The 12431-nt window shown below is 48.0% G+C and overlaps 1 protein-coding gene and 1 non-coding gene across 2 annotated transcripts; both read left to right on the forward strand.

The window, feature by feature from the left end:
• Positions 1–3137: 3137 nt before the first annotated feature.
• trnav-uac (transfer RNA valine (anticodon UAC)) lies at positions 3138–3210 on the forward strand. Its single transcript has one exon. It is a non-coding gene; the product is annotated as a tRNA-Val (tRNA).
• Positions 3211–10109: 6899 nt separating this feature from the next.
• LOC132389524 (probable G-protein coupled receptor 139) lies at positions 10110–11908 on the forward strand. Its single transcript, XM_059962002.1, has 2 exons — positions 10110–10179; positions 10977–11908. The coding sequence occupies exons 1-2, from the start codon at positions 10110–10112 to the stop codon at positions 11906–11908; spliced, it is 1002 nt and encodes a 333-aa protein (XP_059817985.1).
• Positions 11909–12431: the final 523 nt, after the last annotated feature.

The raw sequence follows: 12431 nt of genomic DNA on the forward strand, positions 1-12431 counted from the left end.
GAGTGACGGGTTCGAAGACAGTTCTGGTCCCTGAGTTCTTTATTCTGCGAGTGTGTCTGATCATAAGACCCTGGGGCACAATCAGACCGCCAAGCGATTGAAATCCCGCCAGGCCCGTTGGCCATTGTTTTTTGGGCGGTTCAAGTTTACCCTCATGTACCTTCCAGGATCCAAGGACGGGAAGTCGGTCGCGCTTTCCCGCCAGCATGACTCCACGGATATCACCTCCATTCCCGAGACGATCCTCCCACCATCCTGAGTGTGGCCACCCTCACTTGGGAGATCCAGGCTAAGGTAAAGGAAGCCCAGCGGGACGAATCGGCCCCTGGCAATGGACCCGGCGATCGCCCGTACGTGCCCGTCTCCGTCAGGTCTCAGGTTCTCCAATGCGGGCACACATCCCGGTTCACCTGACACCCCGGGAGTGATCGGACCCTGGTAACGGACCCGGCGATCGCCTGTACGTGCCCGTCTCCGTCAGGTCTCAGGTTCTCCAATGGGGGCACACATCCTGGTTCACCTGCCACCCCGGGAGTGATCGGACCCTGGTAACGGACCCGGCGATCGCCTGTACGTGCCTGTCTCCGTCAGGTCTCAGGTTCTCCAATGCGGGCACACATCCCGGTTCACCTGCCACCCCGGGAGTGATCGGACCCTGGTAACGGACCCGGCGATCGCCTGTACGTGCCGGTCTCCGTCAGGTCTCAGGTTCTCCAATGCGGGCACACATCCCGGTTCACCTGACACCCTGGGAGTGATCGGACCCTGGTAACGGACCCGGCGATCGCCCGTACGTGCCCGTCTCCGTCAGGTCTCAGGTTCTCCAATGCGGGCACACATCCCGGTTCACCTGCCACCCCGGGAGTGATCGGACCCTGGTAACGGACCCGGCGATCGCCTGTACGTGCCAGTCTCCGTCAGGTCTCAGGTTCTCCAATGCGGGCACACATCCCGGTTCACCTGCCACCCTGGGAGTGATCGGGCCCTGGTAATGGACCCGGCGATCGCCTGTACGTGCCGGTCTCCGTCAGGTCTCAGGTTCTCCAATGCGGGCACACATCCTGGTTCACCTGCCACCCTGGGAGTGATCGGACCCTGGTAACGGACCCGGCGATCGCCTGTAGGTGCCGGTCTCCGTCAGGCCTCAGGTTCTCCAAAGGGGGCACACATCCCGGTTAACCTGACACCCCGGGAGTGATCGGACCCTGGTAACTGATCCGGCGATCGCCTGGACGTGCCGGTCTCCGTCAGGTCTCAGGTTCTCCAATGCGGGCACACATCCCGGTTCACCTGCCACCCCGGGAGTGATCGGACCCTGGTAACGGACCCGGCGATCGCCTGTACGTGCCCGTCTCCGTCAGGCCTCAGGTTCTCCAATGCGGGCACACATCCCGGTTCACCTGCCACCCTGGGAGTGATCGGACCCTGGCTCTCCTGAGGAAGCACTTATGGCGGCCGTCAACGGAGGGGAACACCCGTTCTTATGTCTCGGCTCGTTCTATCTGTGCCCGGGGAAAGTTCTCTCATCGACCACCTGCCGGTCTTCTTCGTCCTATACCTGTTCTTGGTCGTCCCTGCTCACACATCGCCCCAGACCTCGTCACTGGTCTATCCCTTCCCGCGGAACCACCAGTGTCCACACCGTGGTAGACCGATTTTCTAAGGCGGTGTACATTGTGGCCCTCCCTAAACTCACTTCCCCTCAAGAAACCGCAGGTCTTCTCATCCGCCAGGTCTTCCGCCTCCATGGAATCCCCGCGGACATAGTCTCCGATCTAGATCCACAGTTCGTCTCACAGGTATGGAGAGCCTTCTGTCAGGCCTCAGGTGCATCAGCCAGCCTGTCATCCGGCTTTCACCCCAGTCGAACGGGCAGACGGAACGGGTCAACCAAGACCTGGAGCGACCGCCTCCCGTGGGTTGAGTACGCCCCCAACTCTCTGGTGAACTCTGCCATTGTGCGCTCTCCGTTCGAGTACTCCCTTGGGTACCAAGCCCCGATGTTCCCTGCGCAAGAAGGAGAGATTGCGGTACCGTTGATTCGGGACCATATTGATCTGTGCCGTAAGTTTTGGGAGGAAACTCGCGCGGCCCTACTCAGATCAACAAATCGAAATAAGAAGCCAGCCGACCGAGACCGGACTCCGGCACCGGAGGTACCAACCTGGGCAGATGTTGTGGCTTTCCTCCAAGGACATCCCGCTCAAAACCGAACATAGGAAACTCGCCCCCCGCTTCCTGGGACCATCCAAGGTTGACAGGATTATCAATCCCACAACGGTCCGCCTATATTGCCAAGGTCCATGCGCATCCACCCAACTTTTCAAGGGTCTCAGATAAAGCCAGTTTCCGTCAGCCCCTTGTGTCCCCCACCTGGGACTCACCCACCTGCCCGTATCATCGACAACCATCCGGCATACACCGCCCGAAGACTACTGGATGTACGCCGTAGGGGCAGGTGTCTCCAATACTTAGTGGACTGGGAAGGGTGCAGAAGAGCTTTCCTGGGTCCCCCGCTCCTTCAGCTTAGACCGTTCCCTCATCCAGGACTTTCATCGGGACCATCCAGACAGGCCTGGCGGATCGCACGGAGCCTCCCATTGTGTGGCGGGGGATTACTACCACGATCCCTTCTCGTTCCTGGTTATCTTCCTCCGGAATTGGGCCTCAATCACGTTGTTTATTTCCCAATCATTCCCATTTTCCACTAAATACAAACACCTGCTTTCCATCAGCAAATGCAGTGTAAATATCCTGTGACCACAACTAGGAGCTGCCAGTTCGCTGGTCGACTCGTGTACGAGTAATCTCGTGCCATGGTTCTTAGGACGATCAGTTACAAATTCAGCATCTTTCCTGAATCCTCTACGAAAACCAAGACTCCAGGTAATGACTCCCTTGCCACCCATTCTACGCCCCTGTTCAGCACTTGGGTTCGTTCCACTGCCAAATCCCTGTAACACTCTACCTATACCCATACTCCAGGGAATAAGTTCCTAAACTAATAATACGTGTTACTGAGAACGGAAAGTAACAATGGAGAATGTTTTGTACTTATTGCTGTACTTCAGAGCAGGGCGGGGAGGGGATGCCGCGGGTCATTGCTCAAGAGCGCAAAGCATTGAGCGCTTTGCACGGTTTCTGTGGTGTAGTGGTTATCACGTTCGCTTTACACGCGAAAGGTCCCCAGTTCAATCCTGGGCAGAAACATTGTTTGGGCTTCAGTGATTCAAATGAACTTGAGACTCAACTTTCAAACTTTCAGTTTGTGTTCAAGTTTACTGTCATGTGCATCCAGGTGTAAAAATAATGAACATTCTCTTTTCTTGCAGTAGCGCATTGTATTTCAAACCTGGCAAAGGTAAATTAAAGCAAGAAGAATTAATAGAAATTATATTTAATTTACAGGAGACCATAAAGTGATTTAAACCTAAGGAGGTTCGTGGATAACGTACACTGCGTAACGGGAGAATCAGCTTTCAACCCTATTGTCATGTATTGTCGCATGAGGATGCATTGTGGTTTCAACGAAGCTCACACCTCAAATGTTCCCATCCAGAGCAACATCAGAAATAACCTTGTGCTGCAAAATTTCAAACCTACTTTAAAATATCAAATCGCTTTCGTTTTCCACACCCCTGTATTCCATTCCTTCCTCGTCTCACCATACAGACTCTCCGTTCAAATTCTCCACCACAGTATTCTGGGTTCCACCTTTTCAGTCCGCCTCTCCCCATCTCTCTCTATTTCTTTCTCTCACACGCATTCAATCTCTCTGCTTCTCTTTGTTTTCTCTGTCGCGAGCAGCACCACAGCAACCACACGTCAGACGCGCAAATATTTGTGCTCAGTACAGTTACAACTGTGGAAACAGTTGGTAACATCAACACCTAAAACTTTCAAGACTGGAATCTGTGATCTTCCGGTGATATTGCAGCGCAGACAGAAGTCAAATATTTTACCATTGGTATCGCTCATTCCATTCCTGTTAAAGGTCCGAGGAGGAAGAATTGATCACAACTCTGACATCGTAGTTCTGCGGGAATGTCGAAAAGTATGGTAAAAATATTCCTATATAATGACGGTAATGTAGAACAGGAAAACTGGGTACTTTTTAGTTTTGAGAGAGGTGATGGTGGGAGATCTCATATCGGTACAGAGTTGGGATCACGGTCCATTTCAATATATTGAACTGGTTGTGATTCCATGTAAAATTAAAACGTGGGCGAAATATCCCGCGCCTGCATAAGGGTCAGTAACTGGCCTTGGAGGTTCATCCGTAACGTCAACGTCAGGAATAAATACTTATCTCGGAATACGCTCCGCCCCTGATTCAACGCGCAGCCCGTGTAGAGTTACTCCGAAATAACTCCCGATCTTTCTCCAGTTACTCTCTTAACTTTATCACCTTATTAAAGTCTTACGGCCGGACATTCTGATCAAACCAGCCACAATTATATTGTTTAGCATTTCGGCAACGTAATTACCAGTGATGCTTTACTCCGGGATCCCCACGGTGGAAGTGAAATGTTTGAAATATATGCCACTGAAAAGTGATCAGTGAAAATGTATCCTGGGGTATCAGTGGAGTCCAGTTGGAAAATAACACCTCGCCTTTGGACGTTACGGAACAGATGGGTAGTATATTGACAGTCACAGACAAGATGCTTGTGGAACACAGCAGGCCAGGGAGCATCTATAGGGAGAGGCACTGTCGATGTTTCGGGCAGAGACCCTTCGTCAGGACTAACTGAAAGGAAAGATACTGAGATTTGAAAGTAGTGGGGGGAGGGGGAAATGCGAAATGTTAGGAGAAGACCGGAAGGGCTGGGATGAAGCTAAGAGCTGGAAAGGTGATTAGCAACAGTGATACAGTGCTGAAGAAGGGAAAGGATCAAGGGATGGGAGGCCTCATGAGTAAGAAAGTGGGGGGGGGGAGCACCAGAGGCAGATGGAAAACAGGCAGAATGATGGGCAAAGAGAGAGAGAAAAAAAACAACAACAATAGCTGAATATGTCAGGGATGGGGTAAGAAGGGGAGGAGGAGCATTAACAGAAGTTAGAGAAGTCAATGTTCGTACCATCTGGTTGGAGGCTACCGAACCGGTATATAAGGTGTTGTTCCTCCAACCTGAGTGTGGATTCAGCTTGACAGCAGAGCAGGCCACGGATAGACATATCAGAACGGGAATGGGACGTGGAATTAAAATGTGTGGCCACTGGGAGAACCTGCTTTCGCTGAACACCTACCCTCGGTCCGCCAGAAAAAGCGGACCCGTACCGCGGTGAAGATTGAAGGAAAAGGAGAATGGATTTATGCAACGAGGTGCAAACGACACCAGGAGTTGGAAGACAAGAAAGCTTGAAGCTGACTAGTCAGATGTTTTTATGGGGACTGATAATGCGGGGAGTCAGTGTGGCCTTGTCCGGAAATACATCTTTGTTTTTATGTCACACTTATGCCAGTCATTGTGGTGAAGAGTTGGACTCTGTTGGGTGTGTGTAAAAATACAAGAAAGCATGAAGCTGACAAGCCAGATGTTTTTATGGGTGTGTGTTCAGATACATCCGCATGTCGCACAGTGAATGTCCCGGGAAGGGGTCCCCATGAGCGGAAACGAAATGCTCTCTATTTACCACATCCTGTTCCAGCTGAAGAACGAGAGATTGGCAGTGATGACAGTGAAGGGGATTGTGGATGTACCTGTTTCAATTGATGGTACCTCCTTACCCCGACGGAGGGAAAAGGGATGTCTTCCTTCGAGTTAGTAAATGCACAGAAAACTGTAACTGGGATTTGACATTGTAATACGGCGGGGAAATGGGACATTTTTGGGTAATAGCTCTTGTACCGAATGGAGGATGGGTCCTCCTCGGCACACTCCTAATGGGACTTACTGGGGATGTGGGGAAAGAGCTTATCCTTGGCACCCAGGGCCGTCAGGCGGAAGTGGGAATGTGTCCGCAGGAAATTGGACGGGCTGCTGTAATCTGGTCTATATACTGCCCTCCATGCATCCTATGGAAGATATATCGCAAAATCCTTTTTTGAAGGCGAAGTAAGCGAGGGATAAGTGTAAGTGAAAGGCTTTGGTTGATAGCATTTCCCTCATACGGTGTGGCCCGAAATTCGCGAGTAATTATTAATATGGCAACCGCTGTAGAGAAATTGGCCGATGCCCCTCACTGACCTGCAGACGCAACTGAAAGACCTAACAACAGAGGTAGTTGCCCTTAGAATGCTAGCCTTGCAAAATAGAAATGCCCTGTACTTGGCCTGAGCCGAAAAAGGCGGGACAAGCGCCGCGGTAGGGCAGGAATGTTGTACTTTTATTCCCGATGCCTCAGAAAACATAACTGACCTCAGTCAACACATCAGGGGAAAGATTAAGGAGATTAGGAAGATAGGGAAACAGTTTAATTATTTTGTATCAGAAACGAAATGGTGGGAAATAATAGAGGGATGGTTTTCTGACTGGGCAAGTTGGATTACCCATGGTATAATTATAGTGGTAATAATATGTGTTTTAGGGTGCTGTGTATTTGGAACATTGTGATTGTATTGTGACCAGTTAATGAAAAGAGCCTATGATACACCAGATGATGAGGGGAATGCGCATGAAGCGAAATACCCTTTCCGGAGGGATCTGAGCCACCTGTGAGGAAGACGAGGAAATACCTCATGAGGAGTGTTGATATGAAAGCATCAACAACGAGGGAATTGTGGAAGAATTTAAGACTCTTTGGATATGTAGCGGTTAACCTAATCGCTTCTGAATGCTCTTAAAATTTATCTAAATTTCTTGCAGGTCTTGGAATTCACTGAAGTCATTCCAAGAAAGATGCTGCGGCCCCGCATCTACGTAAAGCTCTCGTTTGTTGCAATCAAGTTCTGAGATCAAAGTCACGTTGTTTGTTGAAATCTACCCCTAAGTTCAAAGTCAAGCAATGCCCCTGTTAAGTGCTTTTGGTCACGTACTCTGTGTCTATATAATGAAGCGGGTCTGCCAGACAAACAAAGTCCCCAAGCACGGCTCTTCGGTAAAGAGGCTCTCCGTGATATCGCGTAATAATAAATTCCTTTAGTCTGAAACGTTTCTCTGAGTCGGCCTGGTCTGTTCTGTCTGCTGCTGCAGGGATTTATCCGTAGCAAACTACATGTCGTATATGCACTTTATGTCAACTTTCATAACTACAGCATATTCTACCTGTTAATATTGCTTTAATATTATTTTACGTGCTGTACGTGATATATGTTCTGTGATTTGCACCTTGGTCCCTGTTTCGTTTAGCTGAATACATGCATACAGAACAATAAGAATATATCTGCACTCCAGCTTTAAATTGAACTTGAGTGTTGAACAATTTCGATAATTCACTCTGACGCGATCTTTAGACCATAAGACCATCAGCATAATTAGGCCCTTCAGCCCATCGTGTCTGCTTCGCCATTTCATCGTGGCTGACCCCGGATCCCACACAACTCTATAAACCTGCCTTCTCACCACATCCTTCGATGCCCTGTTCACATTAGGAAACGATGAACTTCCTCCTTAAATACACCCACGGACTTGGCTTCCACCTCAGTCTGTGGCAGAGCTCTCACAGACGCGCTACTCTCTAGTTAAAGAAAATCCCATTTGCTTCTGTTCCAAAAGGTGATCCATCAAATTTGAGGATATGTCCTCGTCTGGGTGCCCCCACTATAGGAAACATCCCCTCCACATCCACCCTATCTCGTCCTTTCAAAATTCCTTAGGTTTCAGTGAGATCCCCGTGTATGCTTCTAAATTCCCGTGAATACAGACCCGAAACTGCCGAACGCTCTCCATATGCCAACCCAGTCCTTCCAGGGATCATTCTCGTGAATGTCCTCTTGACTCTCTCCAATAACAACAGATCCTTTCTGAGATCTGGGGCTCATAGCTGATGACGTCACTCCGAGCGCCTCACTACTGACTCATAAAGGCTCAGCATTATCTCCTTGCTTTTATATCCTGTTCCACCTGAAGTAAATGCTGGCATTGCATTTCCCTTCTTTACCACAAACACAGCCTGTAGCTTAACCTTCTGCAAGTCTTGCATGGGGACTTCTACGTTCATCTGCATCCTGAAGTTTGAATTTTTATCCATTTTGATAACAGTCCAAACTATTGTTCCTTTTGCAAAAATGAGGACCATTCTTTTCTCCACACTGTATACCAGCAGCCACATTTTTGCCCACTCTTGTAGTTTGTCTAAGTTCTGCTGTAATCGCATTGCTTCCCTGGCAGTACCTACTCCTCCTGCTATCATTGTATCATCTGAAAATCTTGCCATAAAGCCATCAATTCCATTATCCAAATCACTGACAGAAGTTGGAAAAGTAGCGTTTCCAATACTGACCTCTGAGGAACACCACTAATCACTGGCAGCCAGCCACTGCTGCCTCCTGTCCGTCAGCCAGTCCACAATGCATGCTGGTATCTTCCCTGTAACGCCGATACTTCCTGAAATTTGATGTCTTCGCAGTTGCAACAGACTTTGAATCTATTGGAATGATGAAGCACATTGAGAGTGGCTGATGCTCAAATTGGCGATCGTGCTGATTTACACGATGTGTTTGTAGAGAATTACTTAATGTAAATAACCCCGCCAGTGAGATGGACCTGACATTTGACTTACCTCAGCTCCGAAGGCAGACAGAATATCATACATCATCGACCTAATTCCGATGTACTCCGACATACACATGTGTACATTGATGACCTGTCGAAATTATCTCACGAACAGTGGCCGATCTGCCTGGTTGCTGGCGTACTCTCGTTTCGAATCACATACCTGCCAGCGCACATACACTCTGTGGTTCATCACCACACTGCGCGAATTTATCTAATTTACAAAATGTACTTCTCAGGAGTGGGGATCACTGATAGTGTTCAATGTGCATCACCGCTCAAACTTGTAGTCTGACTCCTTCTGAGGCGCCGACATCGCTCCGCTCAAGCACATTAATCCCCGGTCCCTGCACTGAGCCGGTACCTTTGTATATAATAATGTATGAGATCATAACAAAAAAACAACATTCAGTGTCTCACTACCTCCAACAGTGCATGATGTAGGAAGTTCCTTATCACCCATATACTTTGTAGATGAAAGGTGTAAGACAATCTTCCACATGGCTTTTTAAACTCTGAATATCGTAGCGAATACTCGGGTCATGCTAATCTCTGCCAACGGAAGCAAAATCGCCCTGGCAACCTCTTGTATTTCATTGGTAATGTCGATTGCCCAGTGAAGGTGCAGCTTTGTAATCTCTCCGGCGGAGTCTGAGAAGTTTCATGGGAACAAGCGGCTTCGGTCCCCACACCGAAGTAATGTGGAGGCACAGGCGGGTCTAAACGCTTAAATATCAGCATTTTTAGTGCTGATGGAGGTGATTTATATCTGCTTGTTTGGAGTAACCATATCATATATAACAGTGACTCTCCACCAGCTATAACAGAATATATCATCAGTGACGTTAGAGTCGCGTCACTACCCCATTGCCGGGATGCTGCATCAATTGTTTGGTTTCAATGACGTCACATTCAGGAAGGAATCACAGCCTGGAAGGTTAGACAGAGACTAACGGGTTGATATTAGACTGGACCCATGATGGGAAAAGTTATTGAAGAATTATTATGTGAAAAGTAAAGTGAAGCGCAGCATCAGTAATGTTATAGTCAGTGGGAATCAGCAGAACGCTGTGTAACAAGTGCAGTTACGAAACGGAGCGGGACCTATTCATTGAGTTACTGTGGGACAACGAAAGGACCCTCCTGGAGCGATGCTCTCCGCGTGCTAGGGGAGCGCTGACATCACTCCCTCGGGGGGGGGGGTGCTCTGTTGTGGAATGTGAATGAAGGAGCCTCATGATCCAGCTGCTCAGTCCATCAGCTGGGGAACAGGTGGCACCGGAGCGGAACATCAACCCTTGTTTGTTCATCGGCTGTAAGTAACGTCATTCATTGCACAACCCGCTTACCCGTGACGGAGAATTCGTATTCCCTATAAATTAGCAGGGTATCGTGGTCCGAGTCACACGCTGATGTGAACTGCACAACGGGAGATAATTCAAGCAATCGAACATGAATCGACCGGCGATCCTACAGGTGAAAGACGTTTGTTACCCTGTTCTAGCGGTGTTTGGTTTACCCGGTAAGTCGTATTAATACATTGTCTAACAGCTATTGGCCTTCGGCAGGACACTGTTATTTTTTATGAAGTATGATCAGAAGATGCGCCGCAAAGTGTCCATTATACAAGCTGCTCAATAGGCGCTGTTTCGTTCCGTGTCCACACGGCCGGTGAGGAGACTTTCCTCTGGACACAGTTGGGCGTCTCCTCACGTCCGGTGCAAAGGGAACGGAGGGACGCCATCGCTGAAATAGCAGTAGTGTTTCTCTCAGGAGGTAAAGTCTGTCGCGAATTTTGATATAATTCCCGATATAACTTCCATACGAAGGTGAGTAGAATTGTAAACAATACTACGAATTCGGTTTCAATTACGTATTGTACAACTTCAACTCAATAACTCAGCCCCAGTGCTCAGAGTCCTGATTTGTGATGGCCGATGTGCAAAATGATCTCTGTGCCACCCGGTTTACCCAGTGTTTTACTTTAAATGAATGATGGATCTGTATTTTCAGCTTCGTTCCTTTTATGCGGATCACCTCACAGCCTAGCATTGACCACGCAATGGTAACCTGGTTTACCCTCCTGCAGGGCGGCACATTACCCAGGCTCCCAGTAAATTACACGGGCTGTTTCTCAGCCCGTTTCCAGCTGGTGAAGATCACACTGCGAAGTGCCTTTCCGTCCTGCCTCTGCTCACTCTCAGACCACCGGACTAAACAGAAATACATCCGAACGTATTTCAGAAATAAGTTGTCAGATTCACCTGTCTTCCTCCTTTAGTGATGTATTTATCTGTTGTTTGTTTCTTTCTGTTGCAGCTAATTTGTTAACAATTATTATTCTGTCCCGAGGAAAATGCGATCTTTCCAAATGCATCTCTGCCTACATGACGATGATGGCGGTGTCAGATCTATCGGTCATTCTCATCAATGTCCTTGTCTATGAGATTTTAATATTCCGCCTGACCAGTTCATTTCTGCATTATACGGAAGTCGTTAAAGCCACGATCTACGTGCTGGCGGTCACTCTGGAACTATCACGGTGGTACACGGTGGCCTTCACCTGTGATCGATATGTTGCCATATGTTGTCAGAAGTTTAAAACAAAATACTGCAGAGTGAAGACAGCCAGAATCCTGGCAGCAGTAATACTGGCGGGGCTTTGCTTGGAGAATATACCCCTCTTGTTTGCATTTCAGCCTCAACGAATAACTGGAAATATTTCGTGGGGTATTCGCCCGAAATTGGACATCTTCAACTCTCCAATGTTCGTCGCGCTCAGCAGATTCAAAACCTTTCAAAACCTGCTGTGCGCATTTGGTTTAATACTCCTATGTAATGGGATGACTGCCAGGCATATCTTAGTGACCAGCAAATCCCGGCGTGGCTTCCGAACCCATAAGAGTAAGATTGAACGTGACCCGGAAATGGAGAACAGGAAGAAGGGCATCATATTACTGTTCTGTATATCGGGCAGCTTTATACTATTTTGGCTGCCGTCGGCAGTGACCAATTTTATCGCCAGCCTAACCATGTATTTTGATCGCGACTATTACTCTGCCCGATATATCGCTGCTCAAACCGGGACTCTGCTCACGAACATGAGTTCTTGTACAAACACGTGTATTTATGCAGCAACCCAAACTAACTTCAGGGCAGAGTTGAAAACGTTGATACTGTCTCCTTGGACGCTTATCCGGAAATTGATCAAGAGAAATGTCAGATCACCTAAGGCTTTCTCCCATGAGTAAAACTCAGTTCCAGCTCGCACACATCTTACAACAGGCAACGTTTTGTTGAAGATCCGCGCTTTTAGTTTGATAATAAAATAAAAATTATCATTTAAAACATCCCGATGCTGGTAACTGAAAGTGTCTCATTCGTATCTGATAAGAATTAGCTCGAGGTAGGAATAGAATGTATGAATGTTTGGAATGTGCCGGATGGAACACAGTATTGAATTAGGACAAGCATCATTTCAACGTTAAAGAGACCAGACGATTTGCATCCGACATTGGATCTCCATAAAGCAACAGATAGCTACGGTCAATAACATCCTGATTCCATATTTTCCAATCTGTCAAGCGGTATCATCCGAAACAGCGAATAAAAGGGGCAAAAACATTTCGAATACGGCACAACAGCCTCCAAAAACTTCAGCAGATATTGAGAATAGAAAATATTCTTTCTCAATAATTTGTAAAAGAATACAAATTTTGGAAAGGCGTTACATAACCTTTCAAAAGATCCTGTGTTATTTTAGCTTATTTCGTG

This window comes from Hypanus sabinus, unplaced genomic scaffold (assembly GCF_030144855.1).
Source record: "Hypanus sabinus isolate sHypSab1 unplaced genomic scaffold, sHypSab1.hap1 scaffold_588, whole genome shotgun sequence".
NCBI classification, from domain to species: Eukaryota; Metazoa; Chordata; class Chondrichthyes; order Myliobatiformes; family Dasyatidae; genus Hypanus; species Hypanus sabinus.

Excerpts from the sequence above, each read along its gene's own strand:
- LOC132389524 (XM_059962002.1), top strand. The coding sequence starts at position 10,110 with ATGAATCGACCGGCGATCCTACAGGTGAAAGACGTTTGTTACCCTGTT. Across the intron at positions 10,180-10,976 it reads AGCGGTGTTTGGTTTACCCG|CTAATTTGTTAACAATTATT; the intron begins GTAAGTCGTATT and ends TTTCTGTTGCAG.